Raw genomic sequence first — 25,994 nt, forward strand, 5'->3', positions numbered from 1 at the left:
ATGTAAATGAATGATTAGTGGCCTTGGGTCACTCATTAATATTGAGCTAAGGTAGAAGATTAGGATTCTTAATAGCAAATTGTCCTTGGTCTGCACTTGCAGTTGCTTCATATATTAATTTCAGCCTTTTAATTAATATCTCCACGTACCACCCAAATTCATTTAAGATATTAATAAACAATCATGTCTACAATATAAATTTATCACAAGTATTGTATTATATGTGAACTACAGAAGTAACGCCCTGGCAAACAATTTTTGGGTCACTCAAAATTTCTCTCTTAAGCCAAATAGGAAATGTAAAAACATCAGCAAAATAAAGGGCGGTAATTAACAGCATGATTTGGAAATGTTGTCTAGTAACTCCTGCCCCAGTAAGTCCACTTCTTTGCTGGCTTTCCGGAGGCAAAGCAAAGTGTCCCTGCACACAAGTTGCATTATTAATTTCCAAACACTATGGCAATACTTTGCGGAGATGCACAACACTAACGAGACGACTGCCGTCCTGAAATTGCAAACATGTTACGAAGGTTTGGAAGCACATGAAACTAGAAATTTACCTTCGGGAAGTTCAGGCTGCTCGAATGGGGTGCAGAGTGACTTGGCTGCTCCAATTTCACCCTTCGTTCGTTTTTTCACATCCTCCTCTACTTCCTGAAAAATATGAAAGAAAGGGAAAAAAAGGAGGGGGGGTAAAAATAGATGACAGCAGGATTAAAAGGTTTGTCGAAACGAACATAAACAGTACCACAAATAAGAAGATAGGTAAAATTACTAATGATTACAAATCAAACAAAAATTAGTACAGACTATCTAACCAGACCTAGTTGTCAAGCTCAACACAAAGAAAACTAATAGGTTCAAGATTCTAGAATTAGTACTGAAAGTAAACAACCTGTAAATACCCAATGGTCAAGGCTAAGCTCTTTTTGAAAAATAAAAAACATTTGGTCGAAAGACTAAGCTGATATAAAGAGAATCCATTGGTAAAAAATTTAAATGAGAAATCGATACAAATCTTGTGATAACTGTAAGATTATAACAGAAAAGATAAATATCAACAATTTTCTGGAAACTGCATTAAGAGCCACATACTAGATCATAATAGAGATGACAAGGATACCATACCATTTCGTCACACCAAGGAGCCAAGATCATTTTCTTTTGGTTTAGAGCTTCCATAAATTCATCCCATGTCTTTGCAACCCTGATAGAAGCATCTCGCTTTTGTTTTGCCACCTCAAACAGATTTTCCTGAATTCTATCCAAGATATCTTTTACTTGCTCAACCAAATTGCTCACAGGAATGTCCAGTTTATCTGAATTGTCACGGCGGGCCAGGCGTACCTAAAAACCAAGTGAACATTATTTGATCCCGTCAGATAATCAACAATTAATAGAAACTGCAAGGTTATGAACCACAATTTTCACACTGGCATCTTAATAATTGCATATCTTTTAAACTTATCAGTCTATTCATGTCTTTGGCACCTCAATCTTCCAGGGTGAATCCTGAGGTATCAAACCTTGGCTCCAGTTTTAAGCCATACATGATAGGGAACAGGGTAGCTATTGTTATTTTGTCCAAGCAGCAGACAAGTCCTGGCCTAAATATTACCAGGATAAAGATGCATCTAACTGTATTTTATATGACATGTCAAACTTGAATGTAGGAGACTCAGTTAAAAAAACCAGATAATGCCACATCTATCTGACCTGGCATTACCGGCTTACATTTCATGATCAGACCCAGAAATAAAACTATGAGATCTGTTACAGGCTTACTCAATAGCAGACAAAGAACAAAAGAAAATATGAGCAACTAAATTTAAAATGAAAAATAAAATTGTGAGAGCAGCCTCACTTGTTTTTTTTCCAAATCCCGTGGTCCAATTTCAATCCTTAGAGGAACACCTTTCATTTCCCAATGTGAATACTTCCAACCTGGACCATAGTTGTCCCTTAAATCTGCCTCAACACGAAATCCTGCTTCGGTCAAGGTATCCACAGTTCTCAAGCAAGCTTCAAACATTTCTTTTGTATTAGTATCCTTGTAAGGCACTGGAACCACAATAACCTGGGTAGCTGCCACTTTAGGTGGCAATACCAAGCCTTTGTCATCTCCATGAACCATCACCATCACTCCAATCTGAACATAATAATAATAATAACAATTGATAAGATCACTAACGAAAAAACAGAAAAATTATTGGTGAAAGAAAGAAATGCATTTTGGTGGTGGGAATAGTAGTACTATCTCTAGGCGCTTCAGCAGATGATGGAATGACATTATAAGTGATGTATAACAAGAATATTACTGATTTTCTTATAAAATGTAAACCAAATTTTATATAGCATCAACTAAGTCCAGTAATGTAGATTGAATCTACACAGAAAATAGATGGCCAATTACAGAAACCTTACACTATACCCAGTAAAATACAATGGAGTAATCTAACCTCCATGCTAGACTAGACAAATTTTCTATACTTCATGGACCTCCATGCTAGACTAGACAAATTTTCTATACTTCATGGACCTCCATCAAAACTAGCTTATAGTTCATTTATCCTTTATTCTTCAATAGATGCTAAAAGTGTGGCATTCTGATTTCACATAACATTGAAGCACCAAAACTAAACAAATTGTGAAACAACTGCGTATGGATCTGTCACAAAGGCAATTACACCATGCTACACAGACATGAAATTGTCTGTAAGCTAAATTTTATGCCTGAGCACACACACATATGTATATAGATTAACTTGAACACACCTACCTATGTAGGATGCTCCATAGTTCGGGTCTTACATCAATGTCAAATTAGGTCAAATAAAATATAGATATTGATGTGTTGATGAGCGGTGACCAAAAAATTTATTTGATGCATGCCAACAGTGATTAATGTCCAAACAAAGAAAAGAAATTTGTTATTGTATAGAATAACAATATTCCCGAGAGCTTCAACTCAGGAAAGAAAAGAAAGCAAAGTTACCGTTCGAGTGCTATATGCCCAAGAGTTTTGCCAAACCATGGCCTTTCCACCTTTTTCATTTTCAAACTCTATCCCAAACATTTTAGCAAAATTTTGACCCAAACAATGCGAGGTAGCACCTTGTACACCGCGGCCAGTATTTGGAATAAAAGCCTGCAAGCATGAATTACTATATTCAAGCTCACCATAGAAGAGGCATAAGAAGTATGCTCAAAAAATTATGGATAAAGAAAATATCAATTACCTCCACACTTGTAGTGTAAAGGCCACCAGCAAATTTCTCAAGCTCACTCTTCTTTCCCTTCACAACTGGAATTGCCAAATATTCCTCATATATCCTTCTGTATAATTCCAATATCTCAAGAACCTACAATCAAGATGAATAATCAAAAACTAACCTTCAAAAAAAGGTCTTCAGCACAGTAGAAATGCAACTAACTCTTTATCCTAAAGAAAGTGGGATTGGAGATATAATGGGCATTGAAAGGGGAAACAGAAATCTGAGTGACTCCTTACTTCTTCATCTGCCTCCGCCTGTGTTGCGAAAGCTGTATGGCCTTCTTGCCAAAGAAACTCCCGACTCCTGAAATCATATGAATACATACAAATTTGAGGCAAAACCAAATTTAACATACTTGTCATAAAAGCGAGGTCAAGAAAATGGTCCTGTGACATAGAGGACAATTAGCAACCCTGACTAAAGATGCAACAAAACATCAAGTAAGAACTAAACAACAACTTGAAATCTATGGGAACATATCAGAAGGAATAAAAAGAATTAACTCATCTTGTCATTATCAATGCTACAAAACTAGTATATACAACACCAAAAGCAGGAAGGCAATGGAACTACCTGATAAATGGTGTAGGATTGCTGAACTCCCATCGAACAACATTACACCATTGATTTAGCTTCAAAGGTAAGTCACGGTGTCCTCTGATCCACTTAGAGAAATAAGGATACATAACAGTCTCACTTGTTGGACGTATTGCTATTGGCACTTCCAATTCAGATTTTCCAGACTTTGTGACCCAAGCAACCTACTTAAGAAATAAAAGAATGAAAAAAGTGGTAGCATAAAACAAATAACATATACACATACTAAGGGGTGACTGGTGTGTAACACGACAGGCACAAATTGTCACAAAGTGACAAGTAAAGTACATGTTTTTCATTATACAACAAAACTCTATGAGTTAAAAACACCACAGCAAAAAATTTATAATTGCATGCTAGATACTAAAATAGAAGGCATGCCAAGGAGAGGAGAGAGTGAAATATAAATAATAATCAACAACCAACTGAGCGTGCGCTTAGATGTGCATGTGAATGTGTACGTGTGCGTGTGTAACACAGTAGATAAAGTCACTTAAACCATCATAGCAATAAAGTGTTATTTCTCACCTCTGGAGCAAAACCCTCTACATGATCCTTCTCTTTTTCCAGAACACCTGGGGAGACAAACAAAGGGAAATAGGTATTTTTTACCTTCATTCTCTTTATTTCTGCATCGAAGAATGCCTACAAATTAAGGAGTTGGAAGTGAGCAATTTTGCTGGAATTATCATATCAATTTGCTAAAAGAACAGAGAAAATATGCAAGCATAAACTATGAAACTATTACATTGAAATCTGTTAGGTAGAGTTCATAGCTTTGATAGGTGCATATGTAACAATGTTGGCATCCTCAATCATATAAGTGCAAGATGAGATTATCTAAACTCAAGACAAGAGGGGGCATATTAAAAAGTACTACCAGGTTTAATATTGTTAAAAAGAATTCAGGCAAAATAGTCATCAACTGACAGGGAAAGATGACATCAATTGATACCATGCTAAAATGTCAAATTTAAATTGAAGCCTTAAGAACTGTACAGGGAACATGTAATAATGCTGAAACCAGATGGTTGTTTCTAATAGCAAAGAAGAAACATGGACAACATGAAATTGCATAACTAAATAAGAAAAAGAAAGCTTACTTGCATCGTCTCCCATATTGACATCGTCCATGGCCTTAAAATATAACAACCGGAGATATCATAGTATTCAATCATCTCACTATGAACAACAACCTACATGGAATAAACAAGAGCCCATATATCTTAGTGAAAGAAATTGCTCAACATAAACCAGAAAAGATAAAGACAGATACCTCAGAATACCACTCTCCAAAATTCTCATCCTTCTTTTTGGAAAGACCGAGGCCAGTTTCTTTCTTCACCTCCTTCTTTTTCCCTCCTAAAAATTAGGAAAAAATTCGAAGGTAAGCTAACAGCAACACGAAAATCAAAGAAGAACCAGAAAATTGAGGGACAGAAGAGCAGAGCTCACCACTCTTGGCATTGGTGTTAGACTTCTTAGCACCGGCATCGGTGTTAGACTTCTTAGCACCGGCATCGGCCATGTTTGGATGTTTTCAACCTATATTAGGCCACATACACCACAAAAAGACTATTATAACAATGGGCAGTACTATTAAACCATAAATTTACAAACATTGACAATTTTATCTATCTATCACAATTAGGCTCATACTCAGTTCTTTGTGCTAAAGAAACCCACAAAATCTAACATTTAAAGCAGACCCAGAAGAAAACAAAAGCCAACAGGGAAACCCAGACTCCATTTTGGAATAATTCGAGCTCGAAATCGAGAATGAAAAAAAATGCAGAAGAAAATAGTAGAAGAACGGAATGAGAGAAAATAAACCCAGAAAAATGAAAGCAAACAATCTGGGAAGGTTGAGTCTCTTACCAAAATTGAATCTGGTTGGTTAAGTTTGCGGCTCGCAGTTTTGGCTTCTCTCTTCTTCTCGCTCCTTAGCCTCCTCTTGTGAGAATAAAGAAAGAAACAAGACAGCAGACTGGAAGACTTCGTAGTAGAGTAGGCTTGCCCTAAATGAAACTGCAAATAAATGAAGAATTTGTCCTGAGACCCTTTTGGGCTTCACCCCAGCCCAAACAAGCAATAAGCTTGGCCCCAAAGCTACCCAATTGACCAGTTTTCCTTTTTTTTTTTTCTTTTCTTCCCGGATAAGCTTGGCTCATGATGTCGGATATAGGTGAATTGAGTATTTAGGTAATTTAGTGGAAGCGAAAATAATGATAAAACAGAAAGTAGATGATACGAATGTTCAATCTCTGGAAAATAAACTTTTCTCAATATCTCAACAACCAAACTGAATTTTAAAGAAATACATGGGATATGTACCAAACTAAAGCCTAGAGACAATAGGATAAAAATCCATTGCTAAAATAGAAATCCTAATCCACAAAGAAACAAATCCAAATAAACTAGGAAACTTAAATCAAATCTTATTAAAATCAGGAAAACTTAGAGAATATAAAAAACTAACCAAAAAAAACAAAAATAATTAATTAATGACGTCAGCATCACCAATCAACTCAATTGACCAAGGTTCTTTTTTGATGTAACAAAGATTTAGTTTTAACATTATTTTGTTGGTGAACAAGGAAAAATGTTTGTTTCTAGTCCTAAGGACCAAAAAGTTTGAATCTTAATCAAACCTTTGCTAAGAATTGTTGACTATAGACAATGTTCAAACCCTCGTCCATTTTCATTATAAGTGATTGGTTTAATGCTCCGAAAATGTCGTTGATTTTAGTTCCGAGCCATTTAGTGTGTTAATCTAATGGTAAATTAGGTAAGCCACGTGATAGTGGACCAAAGTACACATTAGGTATACCAAAATAAACCACAAAAGATATGTTGTGTTATTTTAATCAACATGGTCCAGGAGTGTAATTATTAAAATTCAAAGGGCAGAAAGAAAATGGTGCTGAATGATCTAAGAATTTTCATTATTAAAAAACGCAGATCGTTGAACTTGAAACAATCATAACACATGCAGTCATTGGAAGCAAATCCGCGTTGAATGTCAACAAGAGAAATCATATTTCTTAGTTGAACCCCACGTGCAAATTAGCTGTATGATTATCTTATTTTTATCCTTTTCTTTGTCTAGAAAGTTAGCTGCATGATCTGCAATGGAAAACATGTACAGAGATGATGACAAAGTATAATATGTATTTACATTTATGCTAGTTTAGAAAACTAGGACTTTATAGGCATGCCAATACAAACTCAAGTCATAAGACATACAATGCTACACCAAATTCAAACCAACTCAATGTCAGATCCCTTCATTTGCAGATCAATAAAGAGCTTATCTAAGCTGCAGGAACAAGCCCCAAATCCTCATTGTCTTCCCCAATTAAATTAGCTACAATGAGGCTCACATCTTCCAGGCCAACTCCAATGTATAAAGGATTGGTTGGAACCCTAACCGAATCATCTGTTCCTTCAGATTGAATCCCACCTACGGTGTTCGAAACCCTAATGTTAGGACCATTTTTGCATTTTCCCATACACTTGCACCCAACAACAGTTCCTTCAACACCCATCACCCTCTCAAACTCTTCCAGCAATGCGCCACCTCCTGATTTCTTGCACTTGTTGCCCATGCACACCTCAATCTTCAGGGCAGATGCTCCCATAACTGAGCTACTAAGAGCATCATTATGGCCAATACTACCACTACTGCTGACACAACTTGTACTAGTTCCTGAGCAGCATTCTGCTTCCTGATTCTGTGAAATGCCAAATTCAGTGACATGTTCTACTGTGGTATTCTCTTGGTGAGTGGCTATGGCTAATGAGCTCGGCAGGGTCAACACCGCCCCTTCTTGATGATTAAATGGCTGCAAACTGTCTAGTATTGGTTTAGCAGGGGCTTCGCTTCTCAGGCGGTTCATGTCAACCAACTCCCCACATTCACTTTCACTTGATTCAGATGATGATGAAGAAGATGATTCACTGTCAACCATGTTTTTCATCCGTTCAGCTTTAAGCCTGGCCTTCTCTTCTTTCCTCTTTCTCTTTAATTCCTTCTCCTCTGCTCTTAACTGCTCCAATTGTTTTAGTAATAATGCCTCTGCATCTTCCTGCATACACAGCAAATTTACACATTTAATATCCATGATTTCGAATAATAATCAAGGCCCAAAATCCAATTTTCAAGGAAATCAAAACATATCTACCTCATTCTTCATAAAAGAATCCTGATTCTTATAAACATACACACACAAAATACAGACTTTTATCCTCCATATCACCAGCCCAAGTACATAATAATAGATTTGGTCCAAACTATGTTAGTTCTGGGAACCAAAAAAGACTACCATTAAAATGTAAAATTGAAAAATTGAAGACAGAAAGATGGATTTTTAACCATAAAAACCACTTATCACCAATAACAGAGATGAGGTGAAGTTAATCAGAAACATACCGAGATCAGCTTCTCCTGAAATTGAGCGACCAAACCCTTCTGATAATCTAACGGTCCAAAACCCATCTGAGAAGACGCGGACAAGTCCTTGGACAACCCTTTGAGCAATTTCAGCTTCTTCTTGATCTCCTTCTCCTTCTTAAAACCACATCTGGGACCCACGTGATAATACTGCACATGCCCGTCATCACAAAATCCAGAATTCAATTGCCCACCAAAACGTCTAGTTCTCAAAGACACTCCAAAATTTCTACGACCCTGAACCCGAAACTCTCCATGAAACGACGCCGTAGAAGACCGAGTGGTATCGATTTCAGCGCCGGAAAAGCAAGGTACTTGCCGAGAAACGACGCCGGAAACTTCCATGGCTTTTTGTAAACTAGACGCTGAATCTTGGAAACTCTAAACCCTAAACCCACAAAACGCAACGTATAGCAATAGCAGATAAATGGCTTAAGAGATCGTCGTCTCAAATCCCAAAGATCAAAGCTTTTTTTATCAGCGTATCTTCCTTTCCTTGTATTACAGGGACAGGGAGAGAGGAAGGAAGCTAGAAGATGCTCGATATTAACTGATTGGACACGCGGGAGTTTTAGATTGGCCGGTAGTGACGTGGAGGCGGCGGGTGCTGGGCGCCTGGAAGCTTGTGACCGTTTTCGGTTGTCCACACGAATTGAGTAAAGCCGTCACTCTTCGATGGATTGGACGGTGGAGATTAAGCCAAGTGGTGCCACGTGTGCTGCCAAGTAGGCATTTCTTACATCCACAACCTTTTTTTTACCAAAATGTTATCTGTTTTTATTTGTTGGGTATTTTTCCTTTTTATTCTGTAAAATCCTTTTGAACTTAATTAATTAAAAAATAATTATTTTTCTTTCTACATAGAGTCAATATGTGCATGACAACTTCATATTGGACTCATATAATTTCTTCTCGTTTTTCTAAAAAAGAAAAAGAAAAAGAAAAATATTTTCTAATAGTTATATATAAACAAGTCCTTTTATTTTATTTTAACTTCATAGTTATAAAAAAAAAAAAAAACTATTTAAAAATCTGACCAAAAAAAGAAGAAAAAAAAGTATATTTGTAAAAATCATTCAACTGTGCTTTATTTTTATAACTTCACAGCCTATTTGATAAGGCAACCAGCCCAAAAATAAGAAATAAACTATTTGGTAGAAGCAGAATCAGAATGAGTCAATGACACAGAAGCCACATAAACATAATACAGATTTTCAACCACCAGGATCAGAATCAATCTCATGCAGCTAATTAGCGAAAACAGCAAGAAATTTCCATGGACACCAAACATTCTTGGGGACAGTAGTTCAGCCTGTGCAATGTACAACCAAGTTTCAAAATACAAGTGCTAAATTTATAGATCTCTTTAGAGAACAAAAAAGGTAAAAAATAAAGCCACAGGCAGTTGAGCTGGGATCTTATCACAAAAGAAGATTAAATACAGTGAACATTGTTTAATATTATACACAAAAAGCAGAAAGTATAATCAGTAGGAGATCTTTTACAGCAACTATTACCATAGTCAGTTGATCATAGTAGGAGCTTTGATTGGTGAAGAGTCCATGTCCATGCCGTCAGTAGTCGGCCTGGAAAGCTGGTTTTAGGTAGCCTCTGAGTGATGCAACATTCTTGGTGGAGATTTCATTCACTTCTCAATGCTTCACAAAACTGGATTTTGAACCTTTTGCAGTCAGATTATTCGACTTCTGTTTGCAGCTGGGGTTCTTGTAAACCTCATAAAAATACAATGAAGAAAATGCTTAACTTTCTTATAAACTCATAACTGGCGGCAGGAAGTCTCTCATTGCAGCTTGTTAGGAAGATGCTATGCCTGCCAACAGCTCTTGAGAACCTCCCAAGTGTCCCGGTACTCGCTGTCTTATTTCTTCAAAAGCACATAATGTTTCAGAGTCCAGACCTCCAGCAAACTGCATAGTTCCACAATGTAGGCAGCTCAGAGGACAAATATAAAAAGGGGTATTAAGGGCATATGACATAATATCAAGAAGAAAGTCAACAATTGCATTCCATGTGTAATTCATCATATGAAGTCAGCTCCTAAAATTTTACAAGCTTGAAGATCTAATGAAGTTGGTTTGTTTAAAGGTTGCCTTATCCCATGATAAGAGGTCTGTCTTGTAGTGAAAAGAAAGATTGGAACAGAAAAAAGGGAAAACAAATCCAGTTGCAGCAACTTTGTTGTTACTCCCAGGTAAGAAATCCGATTAGACAGGGAACCTAAGATGTCTACATAACAACAGAAAATTAGACAGGGTACCCAAGCCATTTTATCCAAACCACCCAGAAAAATGCCTCACGTGATGAAACATAGTCCCCCAAATCCATCATATGTCCAGTCTCCATTAACCTACTATGAGGTCATAAACTGAGATACTGCACAGCAAAGAAAGGAGTTTCTCCTTTTTATCATTCTTGGTCACTGTTCAGCTTCTCATAATAAAGAGGGTGGGTGGATTCATATTAGAGGGAAAAAAAACACTTGAAAGTGTGAGTTATACATTTGCTGCTCCAAAATTGAAACAATAGCCCCTGTGATATTCAGTGCAACCCGACTTGATTGCCCTTATTTTCTCTTAAATGGATTCATTAGGCTCCTTGTTAGGTGGTCCTATCCATACCATAACTATGAACAAACATAGAAATTGCTGACTCAAGGATTACCTGGTGAGCCCTATATACAAAATGCACGCCCTGAAGCAGAAGAGATTCTTGACTTGTTTCTCTATCTGAATTCCGAATGGATTCAAGCTCCATTGTCACCCTCTTCATGTAAACATTAGCCAGATTCATGGAAGCCTTCTTTATCTACACAATTTGGGACAATATAAACATAAGCATATTCCTCAATAGCCACTAAATAATGATGTACACAAGGCTTTAAAATAATTCCCGACATCAGATTACAGACAATGAGATAGAACAAAGCCACTAAATACAGCAGGAGATATGCGGATATAATCTACCAAAAATGTCAAGATACTTTAAAAGGTTTCTGCCATGCTGGAATCTGTATTTTTCAGATTAAACTGCATAATTTCATTATCACCCTCAATATATTAGAGAATGCACATAAAGAAGCATACCTTACTCACAATCCCAGAATCAAGCATCCAATCAATTGGAATTTTCAATTCCTGATAAGAACGCATAACTGAGTTTCTTAACTTAATTAGCCTTTGTATACTTCGCTCCGACCTTAGACAATGAGATGAGAGAGAGCAACATTAACATGCTGGGCCTAGAAATACTTTTAACAAATATAGAAGATAATTTACATAGTTCTTACTTGTCTAATAAGCCAGCCATCTTCTTCAAGGCAGCTGCACATGGAATGTCAGTGTCATCCTTATACGAAGAAATCTCGCTTTGCAACAGTTTAAGGTCACGATATTCAATTGCAGCTTCTCGCATGGCATCAGCTTTCCTCTCAGGCCACTTAAAATGCTTTAAGACAGCCCGTTCATCAGCCTGTAGAAGGCATGAAAATGTTAGACTTATCCACCCATTTATGTATCTGACTCTGTGAACCAGTTAAGTTTCTTACATTACAATCTAGTAGGGGTGCCCAGTTTCAAAACTTTCCAAAGCAGAAGCCAATGGAAGATTAACATTTTAAAGTACCTAAATGGCCTAAAGTAATGCAAGATAAGCTGAATTGCAATCAGAGATACCACTCGACCATCTTAGGCAGCTAATAGATTACAAATATTTACAACCCCCTGTTTGTTATATGTTTGGCTTGCAATTCTCTCCACAAAATATATCCTACAGTTGCAATTGATTCTAGAAAATCTTGGCTTCTGCTTATGGAATGGTACAGAAAATATGATACTTTTTTGATTTGGTAAAATTAAAGATAGTTGGGCGTTAGAAAGTACCAAGGATGAGAGTTCTCCATCAAGCCAATCCACAAATTTTAGGACATCTTCTATATCAGTATATGCTGCAACCAGCACCTTCTGGATAAGGTCATTGATGAACTCTCCTTTTGTTTGAACATCTGCTTTTATCTGGAAAGAATTGTCATTAGATAATGATTCAAACTTCAAGCTGAGGCAGCAGAAACAAAAGAAGCAATAAGTTATCAAACTCATAAAAGCTTACAGCTAACAGATGCGCTGAACGGTTTTGAATCTCTCCAACTATGCTATTATGTGCACTAATAGCTGATGGTTTATGATGGTTTCTAGATTCTGGAGAGTCCCTCTTCACCTCTTGCTTTCTTAATGAGTGAAAAAATTCTACAAGGGATGGAGCCTTCTGAGTGGCACTGGTAGTTGTTCTCACTGAGGGCTGAGGTGGAGGTGGTGGTGGGGTCGGGGATCGAACTGATGGTGGCGGTGGGGGCGGGGGTGGTGGCCCAGATTGGGTGGCTGCAACTCTAGGAATTGCACCAGTTGGTGCTGGAGCTGGTGTTTTATTAGCACTTTTTTCTTTGACTGCCTCTTTCTTTACTACTGGGCGTTCTAATTTGTTGGCAATGAGTTTCTGAAGGTCTTTAAATTTAGGGCTCTGGTACTCTCCATTTGTCTCCCGCTACATCATGCAAAACAGAAATGATATCAAAACTACAGATAATTAAGACTACACTTCAGAACAACCAAATTGAATTTTCTGCCAGAAACAGATACAGAATCTTAAAAGCGCAAAACCCACAATCAATTATTAAGAACAAAATCAATAACTGCAGTGAATAAACATTGCAACCAATAAAGGCACCACGTTTTCATGGAAAACAATCACAGACCCATGAAAGTTCGTGTCTTACCTGTTCACGAGTGGTAAAAGCTGCTATCTTTGCTTCAGCAGCAGCAAGTTTCTCAGTGAGGTTTTTGTTCTGTGACTGCAGCTCCACGTTCAAGCCCTGAGCCTTATCCAACTCTGCCTTCAAGGCCAACACCTCAGCCTGAAAATTCATGGTCAAACTCTCACTCATGTCAAGTCTTTCCTGCAATTCTCTGTTTTTCACATGTGGGTCTTCTTCATTTCTCTTGGAATTAGGATCCGCAGGCCTCTGCGGCCTTGGCCTTGCAAATTGCTCAGCAACCTGGCGATTTCCAGGCCTACCCACAGCTTTAGTCTCTTCAAGTTCCTTACTTTTCTGAGATCCCAACACCAACTCTCCAGATTTAGGCTTGTTGAGCAAAAGAGACCTTCTAATGCTCCTGGAATTGTCACAATTCACATCTGGGGAGACTGACTTTGCTCTTGATGGCCTTGGACTCGGAGACTCCTTTGCTTTGGAAGAAGCTGAAGCTCTGAGATAAGATGGTGGTGTTGGCTGTGACATATTACCAGAAACTTTGCTTTCACTCTTTGTTGAAGATGGTGGCGTCCCTTGCTTCATGCTTATGGCCTAAAGGTATTGTCTTCTCGAAGCAACCTGCAACTGCAACAACAAAACAATGGAACAGAGATTTGATTTAGGAGCTTCTGTTAGATTCTGTACTGCAATGTTGGTGCATGGGTACTTATGGGGCCTGCACTCGGCAGTTGACTTACCTACTTTATACATCAACTTTCATCAATGGCTCTCAAGAACCCACAACAGGCATCCCTCATTGACCACACCAAATCGAGCACAAGAACCACTTATCTTGGCCACCTTTCAATCTCCAGCAAATTAGCAACAAACCCAATAGAGAGTTCACGACCTTTGAGACTCTGGAAAATCTGAGGTGCTGAGAACACAAGTATAACATTCCATATTGTGATTGTGTTTTTATCAGTTTCTGTGCACATAATGAATTTTCAGTTAGAATTTGTGTTTAATGCATTTTTAATTCTTGGTTATTTAATGATGACATAAAATAGACTCCATATCACCTAACACGCTTAATGGTGAATTAAATTCAATACCAGAATTTTAAATTTTGTAAGGAAGAAACGTCCTTTGGGGTTTTATGAGCCATTAAGTATTCATGAAATTTGAAAGGAATCTATATACTCTTGTCCTTAACGAAAAAAAAAAGAAAAAAAGAGACGAACCTTTTAAATTCTCTCTTTTAATAGCTAAAAAACAATGATCAACCTTTTCGTGGCCCATTTAGATTTTTTTTCTTTTCAAAATTCTCTTTCATTTTTTCCTTTCATTTAAAATCTAAAAACGGCCAACGAAGTCTAGCTCAATGAAGAAAAATCTCGACTTGTCAGTGCTCTCAAATTTAAACTCACATAATACCTTAGTAGTGTGTATGTGGGAAAACCCTCATTCCCTTTCATAAATTTACTTATAATATTTGCTATCATACTTGATGTGCTCATCATGCTTAGGTTGTCGTACCACATATAATAAGAGATGGGTCCGTGACATATAGGGACAAGCACACATTTATATACTCGTATGAGAGACAAGACTCATGAGAATGATTGGAAGATATGGATGAATGCAGAAACGGAACTCTTTTTCAAATCAAAATATATTTATATTTATATTCAATCCAACGGTGGTTTCTTAATGCGTAAAGACCAATCATAATTCACTCATAAATGGAAAATTCAAGTTGTCTTCTAAGCTCAAACTGCTCCCCTCTCCAAATGGTTGGTTGCAAGTCACAATTATGGGCCATTCAACTAATCTCCACATACCCTAATTATTAATCCAATTGGCTTAATTAATTATATAGGGTTTAGTGCATGGTTTTATGGAATTTGTTTTTTGGAAAACATTTTATATTGGTCTATATTTTTTTTTAAGTGCTGTCTTCCATGCATATGAATTTTCAAATGAGTTGTTTTGTGTTTATTTAGTATTCTCTTTGTGATACTGGTTACTCTTCAACCAATCAAGATGTGTTTGTCCTCACAAGGAAATTGAAAAGAAACAGTCTTGGCTTCGTATGGTCATATTTCCATTTGTTTGTGCAAGAAAAGGAAATGCAACAGAAAGTGTAGTTTTTGTTGGGGTCCATATTCTTTATATTCCTCAATGTCAAAATCAGTATTGGGACGGCTTAATTATTACATACTCTGTCTTGTCTCACAAGGAAAATAAAATTTATATTTACCAATACAATATTCAGATTTTGGCTATGGAAAGAAGAAAAAGATAAGGAGGAAAAAAAAGATGATTGTGATTATTTGTGGCTACTAGGCTTTGAGTAGAAATTAAATTAGCAATTGTCAAATTGATATTATGGTAAGATGGGAGCAAAGGATTATTTATCAAAAAAGATAGAATCGCTAACTATAGGTCGGTTTATCAACTAACTCTTAATTTAATGATACTTATTTTTCTACCATTGAAAAATATTCCAAATTCAAATCTTCCACTAAAAGACACAATAAGAAGTTGATCACTAGCTATGAAAATCCTCTGTAATTTCTGAATTAAATATTGGGGTAGAGTAAATATATTCCAGACCCAAAAATTAAGATAGGAACATCTAAAGACCAGCTAAGACTATTGTTAAATAGTCAATATGGTCTAATCTAGTTGAAAAAGGTCTTGACTTGCAGATTAAATGTCTCAAATTCGAATTTCCACGACATAATAGTTGTGTGTGTATAAGAAATTCCCTTTTTCTATAGTTTAGATTTTCGCTTATACTAAAAAAAGATTATTGTTAAATATTGTCAAAACAACAAAAGTATAGTTGCAGCTTCCAAATCCGACCACATATATTATATATGGATCAGAAAAGTAAGATGAACCCACGGATTAGAAAATATAGTGCTGCATAAAAAGACACGAAAAGCAAAAGACTAGTTGATTGAGAAAGCTAAAAGTCGTCAGCAGCACCATACCTTACTTAACCCTCAAATCAGATGAAAATCCAAAGTTCTATTCTTTCTCTTTGTGCCTGCTTTTCCTCCGTCATAGTACGTGGAATCCATCTGCTGCTCTACATACACAAAATGAAAGTTTCTCTGTGTTCTGCCTGCCCTGCAGCTGAGTGAACTGAAAAGCCTTTCAACTATTAACATATATAACAAACAGAGGTTTCAAGTTCCAATGTGACCCCATGTGAAAATTAGGTCTGCATGGCTTTCCAGTTTTGATGTTTAGAGGGACCACGCAGATGGGAAAAAGGGCAGAAAAGAAAAACTAATGGCAACCAAAGTGAATAGGTAGACTTGAAAATTTTCCCATTAGAAAGATATGTGTACAAAATTACAAAAGCAAGACGCTAAATACATATATCACCCGTGAAACTTTTTGAATGAACTATATATATATATACATGCAATGCAACAGTGCTGCATGTGACAGTGAGTAATTGTGAGTCTGTTTGAGACTGTGACTTGTTCTTCTGCATGCGCTGAATTTCAAAGCCACCGCAGACTCAAGCTAGCTAAAAGAAATTGCTTGGTGTATGCATGATGCCCAATTGCCTTAATTTAGCTCATGCTTTTGTCTCATATTCTCCAAATTATGGACCACCTTAACATGGCTGATGGCCCCTTACATTGGTTTCAATCTTCACTCGGGCATTGTCAAATTTCAAATTTGCAAAAAGGGTAGCTAGCTAAGATGGAGAAGATTTCGACTAATGAAACTCCGGTTCTTGGTTATCTGAAAAAACTTTTAGCCATTCTAAAAATACTGTACGGAAAGATGCCCATAGAATGTGTAGGTTAATAGGCAAATCTTAGAGAACATACATGAAATGCAGATTGCACAAGAAAAGTACCTGAAGGCTGAAGATCAACAAGCCAGAAAGAAAACTGGGGGGATGGGATTCCCTTTGAAGGATTTAAAACTTGGAAAGTTGTATATACAAGTTAATAAGATACAATATGTAGTATGGCCAATTGGTTGGTCAGTTGCAACTTTTCATCACATGATGTCTCATTTGTTGTTTTGATTGTGACATATATTGTCTCTAATTGATGTTGATTGAAACGATCTAATTCACGTGAGTAATTACTCAAATTCCTTAATCAATGCTTAATTAATGCTTGAATTTACATTGAAGAGGTTAACATTGTCAACAATCTAACTGCATAACATGTCATCGAAGAAAAGAAAACTACCCGCAATTTGCAACTTTACCTATGTATCATTTATTGTTTTGATTGTGACATATATTGTCTCTTATTGATGTTGATTGAAACTATCTAATTCACGTGAGTAATTAATCAAATTCCTTAATCAATGCTTAAATTTACACTGGAGAGGTTAACATTGTCGATAATCTAACTGCATAACATGTCATCGAAGAAAAGAAAACTACCCACAATTTAGTACTACTTGCAAATTCACTGTGGTGTTAGATAAACTCAAGCTTAGGTCTCATATGTTTGAGATATTGGGTCATGTTGTTTATGGGAGGGAAGGTCATTTGACTCTAGCAAATGTTACCGCATTGAAATGAGCCCATAAAGTAGTTGATCGGTGATCATGAAACCTAAAATATAGACGATTCAGATTATGAAAATACAATGTGAATAAGCCTCACAAGAGTATCCCTCAACTAATCTAATTTTGATCACCTTATTCCTCTCCTCTTCCTTTCCCGTTGAGTTTTTCCAACTACACGCGAGTGTCTATAAAAATAGGAGGCTTTGGTCCCAATTGTTGATGCTTGAAAAGAGAAACTGGGATTTTTTTAGTACACAAGCAGAGTATGAAAAAGGTGGCGGGTCAGATCAGAGGTCAGATGTCAATGGCAGTCTCAGTCAACACCAGGGCACTAATATGCGCATGATCAATTCAATAAGTAGATGTAGAAGTAGAACCACCACTCTAGACCTAAAATAAAAATGCTTAATGTCATGGGGTTTTGTATGAGCTTGCAAAAAAGTGGGCTTGACTTGTTTTGCATGTTTGTTTATGGAGTAAAGTTTAATCCACTTTTTGTTGTTTTGGGTGAATGGAGAAGTTGGGTTGTTGAGGAGCCACTTCAGATGTCAAAGGCCCCAACCCCTTCAATCATTGAAAATGTTAAAACACAAGAAATTGAATGAGCCCTCAATCAATCAAATTATAGTCTTATAACATGTATTACAGCTAGGACTTATAATAATATATTGTTATTCAAGCTACTAAACCGTAAATACCATAAATAATTATAATGAGTTTCAAGAAAGAAAGAAAAAATGCCTCTTGGTAATTTACCTCTCGGCATAAAAATATATTACATTACATATTCTTTTTCTTTTGGATAAAAAGACTGTCAAAGCTCTCTAAGATGAGGCACTTGCATGCAATGCTACCAAAGAAGCATAAATGCCATCCTTGATATTGATCAAAGTTTCATGCTTTCCTTTCTCTGCAATGACTCCATTTTTCACCACTGCGATTACATCTGCACCCTTAATCGTGGATAACCGATGGGCAACCACGACTGTGGTTCGATCCACCATGATTCGGTCCAATGCATCTTGAACCACTCGTTCAGATTCAACATCAAGAGCACTTGTGGCTTCATCTAGCAGTAGTATCTTTGGTGCCTTCATTATAGCTCGTGCAATTGCCACCCTTTGCTTCTGTCCACCAGACAATTGAATCCCCCGCTCACCTACTACTGTATCATAACCCTGCATTGTTTTCCAAACTTAACATGGTTAATCTTCAACCTTCCGAATATAATTTTGTGAATTTTCATCAATTAGTCCTCCTCATTTACAGTATTTGTGGCCAAAAAGAAATTGGCAAACTTGTTAATTCTGTACTGCCTACCTGTTGTAAACTACTGATGAACTTGTGAGCATTCGCCAATTCTGCTGCAGCTATAATTTCAGCCTCTGTTGCATTCCCTTCCTTTCCATATGCAATGTTGGCTCGGATAGTGTCATTAAACAACACAGGCTCTTGGCTCACCAGTCCTATTTGCTGTCTCAACCACTTCAACTGTAACTTTTGGATTTCAATTCCGTCTAATGTAATGTGACCGGAATCAGGTTCATAAAATCTCTGCAACAAAGAGACAACTGTCGATTTCCCACTTCCACTTTCTCCAACCAAAGCAACTGTCTGATAACATATTTCACATTGTAAGTCCAAGAAACTTGAATTAGACTACTCCGGTCCAAAATTTTATGCATTGATTGAAATGACTAAAAGGACAAAACATGTCTAGTTACCTCGCCGTGATGAATGGTCAAGCAAAGATCCTGGAAGATTGGCAGGTCAGGTCTAGTTGGATACTTGAAACTGACATGGCGAAGTTCAATTTCTCCCTTCACATTTTCTATAGTTGTTCCAGATTCATCACTGGAGTCTATTTTCGATTTCCGGTCAAGAATTGCAAATATGGAAGAAGCAGAGCTCTTTCCTTTACTTAAATCAAGGGTGAGGGAACCTGACTGAGACACTCCGACAGCTGTCATCGTGAGAGCAAAGAAAACCTGCAAACCAGGAAAGCAAAATGTTAGCAATGGCCTCAATGGACTAGTAAAGATTTAATTCTTAAGTAACAAGTACTTATTTAGCAGAGTTCGGATCCTCTGCTTATGTTTTCTCTTCTATTTACTTAAAGACTTGTAGTGCAAGGCAGAAAAACTAACCCGGAAAACATCAGAGAATGTTGTTTTGCCTGCTGCAACAAGTCGGGCTCCAGCATAAAAACTGCAGGCATACACAGAAAAGAGAAAAAAGAATGATAGCCCAAAACCAATCCCACTGATTAACCCTTGTCTTATCCCTGTCTTAATAGGGCCTTCGCATTTCTTCTGGTACAATTCAATCACCTTCTCTTCAGCACAAAAGGAAGCAATTGTTCTAATACTCCCCACTGCATCATTGGCTACTTGACTTGCATCCTCGTACATTTTCTGCAACCATTTAAAATTTACGGCATTGACAAAAAGGAATTGTCTTATATATATTATGCATGTGAGATTGGATGATGTTTTGGCTGCACCAGCTACAAGTTCTATACACACATTATGTATATATACTCTCTTCCTTTTTTCTTTTTTGTTGTGCAAAGTTTGGACTTTGGAGAAATACCTTTGCATCTGCACTGAATCCTTTCATGAACTTGATTTGAAAATAACCATTTACTCCTAATAAAGGCAGCAGAACAAGGATTATAAGAGCGAGTTGCCAATTTGCTACAAAAGCGATGCACAAACCAGCAATTGCAGTTGCTAAATTCTGAACCAGCAAACCTAGAGCATCTCCAACAAGACCGCGCAGAGAAGCTGCATCTGCAGAAAGCCTTGCACCAATTGCACCACTTGAGTGCTCAGGATCGTCAAACCAACTTACTTCCATATAAACCACCTTCTCAAAGCACATTGACCGGACTCGTTTTATTAACTTACACCCGGCCACAGCAAAAAGGTGTTGTCTTGATGGCTGTGCTATGAAAGATCCCACTCCAAGAACAAGAAAGATTAATGCCCAAAACTTCGAATCCTTACGGAGTTGATGAGGTGGCTCAAAGAAGGTCTTGATAATACTGGATATCATTATCCCAAAAATAGGTAAGATTACCCCATTGGCCGCTGCAGCTATAGTACCTAGTAATAATATTGGGATCTCTGGCTTGTTCAGGTAGGCCAGGCGGCTAAGTGAGACTTCTGGAGGCACTGTTGATGATGTTGAAGCAGGAATATCAGGCTCTGCAGATGCAGTTTCAAGGACACCTATGGGTACACCATATGAGTTTGAGAAGGAATGACGACTACTATTTCCTCTTCCAGATGATCCCCGGCTTATGGATCGTAAGTTTGAAAATCTTTGACTTGAGTGTCTTCGAGAATCCAGACTTGAGTGTCTTCGAGAATCCACCCTGCTAAGCCTTTCGTGATCATTTATAGCAGTCTGTTCTGACACGGTGCTCATTTCTTGCAACCTTATAAGCTGGCTATATGCTCCTTCAGGGTCCTTAATTAGCTCAGAATGTGGACCTGCTCAGTTGAAAACGATCAGTATGTGCAACACTCATGGACTAAGAATATGTTGAACTATAGACAGTAATATTCGGCATTCAAATGGTAGAACAGGACAAGATAGCAAACCTTTTTCAACAATTTTTCCTCGATGTATAACAGCAATGGTGTCAGCATTCCTTACTGTGCTCAAACGGTGTGCAACAATCACAGTGGTCCGGTTGATCATAATTCTGTCCAGTGCCTCCTGCACAACTCTCTCAGATTCTGCATCAAGAGCACTCGTGGCTTCATCTAAAAGTAGAACTCTTGGGTCTTTCAGAATTGCTCTAGCTATAGCAACTCTCTGCTTTTGGCCCCCAGATAGCTGAGTTCCATGCTCACCAACCATTGTGTCTAGTCCCTAAATGCACAAGTCACAAAACCACAAATTAGAAAAAAGGAATTGAATGAATCCAGTTATATTAAATTAATTATTGAAATAATCCAACGTTTTTAGAAAATTCTTGTAATATGTCTATATTTCCGTCTTTGAATGTAACAAAATGGTCGTCAAAATTAAAAATTCACACAAAAGTTTAAATGAATTAACCTTAGGCAATTTGTCTATGAATTTAGCAGCATTGGCAAGCTCGGCAGCAGCCCTTATTTCTTCAGTGGTTGCACCATCCTTCCCATAGGCAATATTATCTTTAATGCTACAAGTAAATAAAACGGGTTCCTGGCTGACAAGGCCTATTTTCTGTCTGATCCATTTCAGCTGGAACTCTTTGAGATTTATGTCATCAATAAGAACTTCACCAGCTTGGGGGTCATAAAATCTCTCAATCAAACTTATTACAGTTGATTTACCACTTCCACTCTCTCCAACCAAAGCAGCAGTTGCACCACTAGGTATTGAGAGAGAAAATCCATCGAATATTTGTTCATCCGGTCTTGCAGGATAACTAAAACAAACATCCTTTAGTTCTATGTCTCCACGGATATCATGTAATTGTTGCCCATTAGTGTCATAAGCATCAATCTCTGGCTTTCTGTTAATTGTCTCAAACATCTTATAAGCTGCAGCTTGTCCAGCTGCAAAGGCACTCATGCATGGAGATGCCTGCCCAAGAGACCTGAAAATTTATGAAAGAAACATTATTATATCTTGATGTTCTGAAGCATCAAATATCAAATTTTGGACTGATGGGGGGAGGGGGAGTAGTAAGTAGATTTTGAATATCCCATTCTTTCAGCGCACGCAAAACATGTTAACTAGTACAATAGTGTTAGGATCAATAAATTTGCTAATTAAATTTTACAGAAATGCAACTTACATGGAGCCAGTCAACACAGCAAAAACTACATTCATGACTTCTCCTCCTGTATATCCTTTTTCAAGTATCATCTTTCCTCCAAACCATACAGCCAAAGCATAACTACACATTATAATAAGCATGACCGAACCAATACCGAACCCAGATGCCAAACCCTCTTGCACACCAGAGTTGTAAGCTTTAATTAAGGAGGAGTTGTAATTAGCTATAGCTTGCTTTTCTCCTGTAAAAGATGCAACCTGAATTGGGAACACAGATCCGATTTAGTTCTACACAAAGGAAATAGAAGTAGTAAATTTTTGTTTTAAAGATTTTAAAGAAAAGTAGGCCTACTGTTCTGATTGACCCTATGGTCTGCTCTACCACAGTTGCTGCCACTGAATAAGCAGTTTGTTGACGGGATGCGACCTTAGAAATAATGATGCCTATGATGGCACCAGAGAGGACAAGAAGGGGAATAGAAGATAGCATGACAAGGGTGAGAAGCCATCCCTTAATAAATGCTATAATAAAGCCTCCTACGAATGTTGCAATTAACTGGATAAAACTTCCTACCTGCAATAAGAAAATGAAAGAAATAAGAGGTTATTGGAGAAAATAGCAACAGGTAAAGGCTTTTGTGTGTGGCATGTAAATACCTTCTCGCCCATGGCCTCTTGAATGAGCACAGTATCACCTGACATCCTCCCAACAATTTCCCCAGTGTTAGTTTCTTTATCAAAAAAGCCAACATCTTGCCTCAATATTGTTTTCAAGTACAAACTTCTTATTCGAGCAGCTTGTCTCTCTCCAGTGACCATCCAGCAAGACATCTCTGGCATATGGAAAAAGCTAAACATCTCAGTTTCCGAAAAGCCAAATTATTTGTTTGATGCATCAGCAGGGAGTTCAGTGTACTTACGTAGAAATGAAGCTGAAGCCGCTCCCACAGCCAAGTAGACATACTTTAGAGCAACCTGAGAATATTGAATTGGCCAAGTTATTTCTGATTAAACCTCGTTCATTATAATTTCATACAGCACAATTTAGCAAATATGACTTTTGCTGAATCGAGAACTTATTTGGTGAAGGAACACCCTATTTTAGCAACTACGTTCGAGATACTAGAGAACCAAAATAGAAGTTAAAAAAACAGAAGTAAGCTCAGTTGATATAATTCTGTTGGAACTGGATAGAACAGAATTTCTATGAAGATGTTACATTAACTGGATAGAACAGATTTCAGTTGATGTATTGAAGCAGACTTTTGTTGTTTCGAAGTGCTGACGTTGCCTAGTTGACTTAATTTCTATGAAGATGTTACATTAACAGAGATAACTATCTAACAGTTTTTAGTCACAGAATATTTACCTTGGAAACTACATCAACCACTTCTTTATTATTCTCAGTTCCTCCAAAAGAATTAACCATGTCTCCAAAGATTATGGTCATTAGAGGCATACAGACACCATTTCCAATAGCGCTGATTGTACCAACAGACATTAACAGGTAATCCAAGGAATCAGCGAAGGAGAAAAGCTTGTAATATGGTACTGTTTTGGTCTCCTTGCTCTTGCTTGTATCTTGTAGGTTGTTTTGAGAGTCCTCCACTGCCGGGTGGCCTTTCGATTCTGTCGTGCCCTGCTTCTTGTTTACATTTCCATCCGCAGGATTTTCCTCAGCCATGTTTTTCGAAGCAATAATAATTTAGTAAAGTTTTCTATATTTGAAAAGAAGCACCTCAGAGAACTAAATTGCAACTATATTTTGATAGTAAGCAACTCAAACTTGGATGATGAGTTCAGAGCTGCAAGAGAACATTTCTGGATTGAATTAGCAACAAGACACATGTTTTTTTTTTTTTTTTGGGCACAAAATTGACAACACAAACCAAGGAACATATGCCAACTTAATCTAATTGAATATAGAGTTTATCAGTCAGCAAAAATATAAAAAAATCCACTTATTATTCCAATTTTCTTCTTTTGTGTGTGTAACGTGCACGTGTCAGTATTAGACAACCTGTTCCAGAAGATGAAAGTAGCCCCATTGAAACAACACTGACAGGAAAAGAAAACAGAGGAAAAACAGAACAAATAATAACTGCAGCAATTGTGAGAAGGGTTTGTTGCAATAAAATAAAAAATATCAAAACCAAACCAAAACTTAAGAAGCCTTACACAGCAGGCATGCAAAATGCAGGCAGTGAGAAATCACGGGGAAGGTATAATTCTTGTCAGTATTATATATGAACGAAAAGAATGCTGAGAATAAACTTTACAACCGCAGCAAACGATGCAAATTCTATCCTCCACAAACACAACGAAAATCTAAAGTGAGGAATCAAACAAGGAGAAAAGAGAAAGAAACCAAGTGGGCAGCCAGCTAATGCATGCTCTAAAGGTGAGAAATTTAAAGACAAGAGACATAACCACAAACACCTGAGATACAACTCAAAAAATTGTTGCAGGAAACATTAATATCACCAAAAGATCAATATACTCACTGAAGAGGAAACAAGTTTACCACATTCTAGAAAATGGTTTGATGAAGTTGTTGGATACATGGTTAGTCAAACATTAAAATTATCCAGAAAAATAAAAAAAGTTGATACTTATTAAACTAAGTTGAATTGAAAGACATGCCATTCTAGTCTTCCCTCTGCTCCTCTTCTTGCCTTGCTGCTTTGACAGTGAACAAGTAGAGTTTCATTTTCATTTTTTTCCTCTTTTGGCCTATGAAAATATAGTGGGTAATCTAACTTGGGTTGTAGTCGAATATATAATTTCAGATCCTCTGCTTGCTGCTAGCAAATTGCGACGCAGCCGTCTTCTTCTGGTGTCCGGTAGTCAATTGTACTAGATCATCCTACCCCACCATCAAATTCGTTTTTTTTATATAAAAAACAATGAAAAGTTTCTAGAAGAGTACTGCAAAGATATAGAAATCATCTTAATTTTGGTCACGTAACAACACATATGTGACGCCAATGAGTCATAGCTTAGTGATAAGAACATTAAGCTCTTCTTAAGGAGATTCATTTCCCGTAAAAAGGGTAACTTTATAAAGGACTCCGATGCAAAGATAATCAATAACTACTGTTTTTAATCACTTGAGTTATATATTTTATTCGATCACGAGATTAGGTGTAAGGTACAGGCCATGATGCTTTGCCCTCTATAGATTAACCAGTGTCTATTGCCCATCTACATATAACAAAATGAGTAAAACAAGAAGCTGGTATTGGAATTATATGATTAGAATAGAATAGAATACATGGGAATGAAAATAAGGAATAAGACAGAGGAATGGTAGCAAAACAAATACTATGGCATGGAATATGACGTGAGGTGTGTATATTATTGATTCAGGAGAAGTGATGCGCAAGCTTATGCAATAGAAGAACAATCTCAACCACTGCAATTTGGGTGGTCCAATGTGACCATTTGTTTTTATATATTATGCGTAACTTGGACTGTTGGAAATGTATGCTACTACATGTATGTTTAATAAAGGGTTGGCATAATTCTTTTTGGGTGGTTTGGCCTCAATGTCTTAACAAAAGAC

The 25,994-nt window shown here is 37.2% G+C and overlaps 4 protein-coding genes across 5 annotated transcripts; all 4 read right to left on the minus strand.

The window, feature by feature from the left end:
- On the minus strand, positions 133–5,884 carry LOC18788218 (proline--tRNA ligase, cytoplasmic). Its single transcript, XM_007225652.2, has 13 exons — positions 5,751–5,884; positions 5,328–5,417; positions 5,149–5,234; positions 4,976–5,068; positions 4,401–4,517; positions 3,849–4,036; positions 3,512–3,578; positions 3,240–3,362; positions 2,996–3,148; positions 1,865–2,149; positions 1,129–1,347; positions 561–654; positions 133–421 (listed from the first exon to the last, which is right to left on the minus strand). The coding sequence occupies exons 2-13, from the start codon at positions 5,398–5,400 to the stop codon at positions 357–359; spliced, it is 1,563 nt and encodes a 520-aa protein (XP_007225714.1). The 5' UTR covers positions 5,401–5,417; positions 5,751–5,884; the 3' UTR covers positions 133–356.
- On the minus strand, positions 6,951–8,851 carry LOC18792093 (diacylglycerol O-acyltransferase 3, cytosolic). Its single transcript, XM_007223157.2, has 2 exons — positions 8,305–8,851; positions 6,951–7,960 (listed from the first exon to the last, which is right to left on the minus strand). The coding sequence occupies exons 1-2, from the start codon at positions 8,668–8,670 to the stop codon at positions 7,187–7,189; spliced, it is 1,140 nt and encodes a 379-aa protein (XP_007223219.1). The 5' UTR covers positions 8,671–8,851; the 3' UTR covers positions 6,951–7,186.
- Positions 9,549–14,196, minus strand: LOC18789663 (protein CHUP1, chloroplastic). 2 transcript variants are annotated; one of them, XM_020555536.1, is made up of 8 exons: positions 13,853–14,196; positions 13,115–13,735; positions 12,451–12,882; positions 12,225–12,356; positions 11,633–11,814; positions 11,430–11,541; positions 11,008–11,151; positions 9,549–10,253 (listed from the first exon to the last, which is right to left on the minus strand). In XM_020555536.1, exons 2-8 carry the CDS (start codon positions 13,691–13,693, stop codon positions 10,140–10,142), a joined length of 1,695 nt encoding a protein of 564 aa, XP_020411125.1. In that variant the 5' UTR covers positions 13,694–13,735; positions 13,853–14,196; the 3' UTR covers positions 9,549–10,139. The 2 variants fall into 2 exon arrangements, with proteins under 2 accessions (XP_020411125.1, XP_020411124.1); XM_020555535.1 differs by having other exon boundaries at positions 13,849–14,195.
- LOC18789524 (ABC transporter B family member 4) lies at positions 18,245–25,114 on the minus strand. The gene is made up of 12 exons (XM_007227018.2): positions 23,799–25,114; positions 23,350–23,404; positions 23,087–23,262; positions 22,782–23,003; positions 22,449–22,687; positions 21,722–22,247; positions 21,259–21,532; positions 20,243–21,147; positions 19,798–20,064; positions 19,375–19,638; positions 18,971–19,264; positions 18,245–18,828 (listed from the first exon to the last, which is right to left on the minus strand). Exons 1-12 carry the CDS (start codon positions 24,111–24,113, stop codon positions 18,475–18,477), a joined length of 3,891 nt encoding a protein of 1,296 aa, XP_007227080.1. The 5' UTR covers positions 24,114–25,114; the 3' UTR covers positions 18,245–18,474.

The sequence above is a fragment of the Prunus persica genome, chromosome G1 (genome assembly GCF_000346465.2).
Source record: "Prunus persica cultivar Lovell chromosome G1, Prunus_persica_NCBIv2, whole genome shotgun sequence".
NCBI classification, from domain to species: domain Eukaryota; kingdom Viridiplantae; phylum Streptophyta; class Magnoliopsida; order Rosales; family Rosaceae; genus Prunus; species Prunus persica.

Bases quoted from the DNA above. Each gene is read 5' to 3' on its own strand.
- LOC18788218 (XM_007225652.2), bottom strand. From the start codon at position 5,400: ATGGCCGATGCCGGTGCTAAGAAGTCTAACACCGATGCCGGTGCTAAG. The intron at 3,149-3,239 runs GTAATTGATATT...TCATGCTTGCAG, and splicing joins TTTACACTACAAGTGTGGAG to GCTTTTATTCCAAATACTGG. The intron at 2,150-2,995 runs GTAACTTTGCTT...TATTATGTTCAG, and splicing joins GGGCATATAGCACTCGAACG to ATTGGAGTGATGGTGATGGT.
- LOC18792093 (XM_007223157.2), bottom strand. From the start codon at position 8,670: ATGGAAGTTTCCGGCGTCGTTTCTCGGCAAGTACCTTGCTTTTCCGGC. The intron at 7,961-8,304 runs GTATGTTTCTGA...CTGTGTATGCAG, and splicing joins TTCAGGAGAAGCTGATCTCG to GAAGATGCAGAGGCATTATT.
- LOC18789663 (XM_020555536.1), bottom strand. From the start codon at position 13,693: ATGAAGCAAGGGACGCCACCATCTTCAACAAAGAGTGAAAGCAAAGTT. The intron at 12,883-13,114 runs GTAAGACACGAA...TGCATGATGTAG, and splicing joins CTTTTACCACTCGTGAACAG to CGGGAGACAAATGGAGAGTA. The intron at 10,254-11,007 runs GTAATCCTTGAG...GGAACTATGCAG, and splicing joins TTGTATATAGGGCTCACCAG to TTTGCTGGAGGTCTGGACTC.
- LOC18789524 (XM_007227018.2), bottom strand. From the start codon at position 24,113: ATGGCTGAGGAAAATCCTGCGGATGGAAATGTAAACAAGAAGCAGGGC. The intron at 23,405-23,798 runs GTAAATATTCTG...CAATATTCTCAG, and splicing joins TGGTTGATGTAGTTTCCAAG to GTTGCTCTAAAGTATGTCTA. The intron at 21,533-21,721 runs GTTAATTCATTT...TTGTGCATTTAG, and splicing joins TCATAGACAAATTGCCTAAG to GGACTAGACACAATGGTTGG.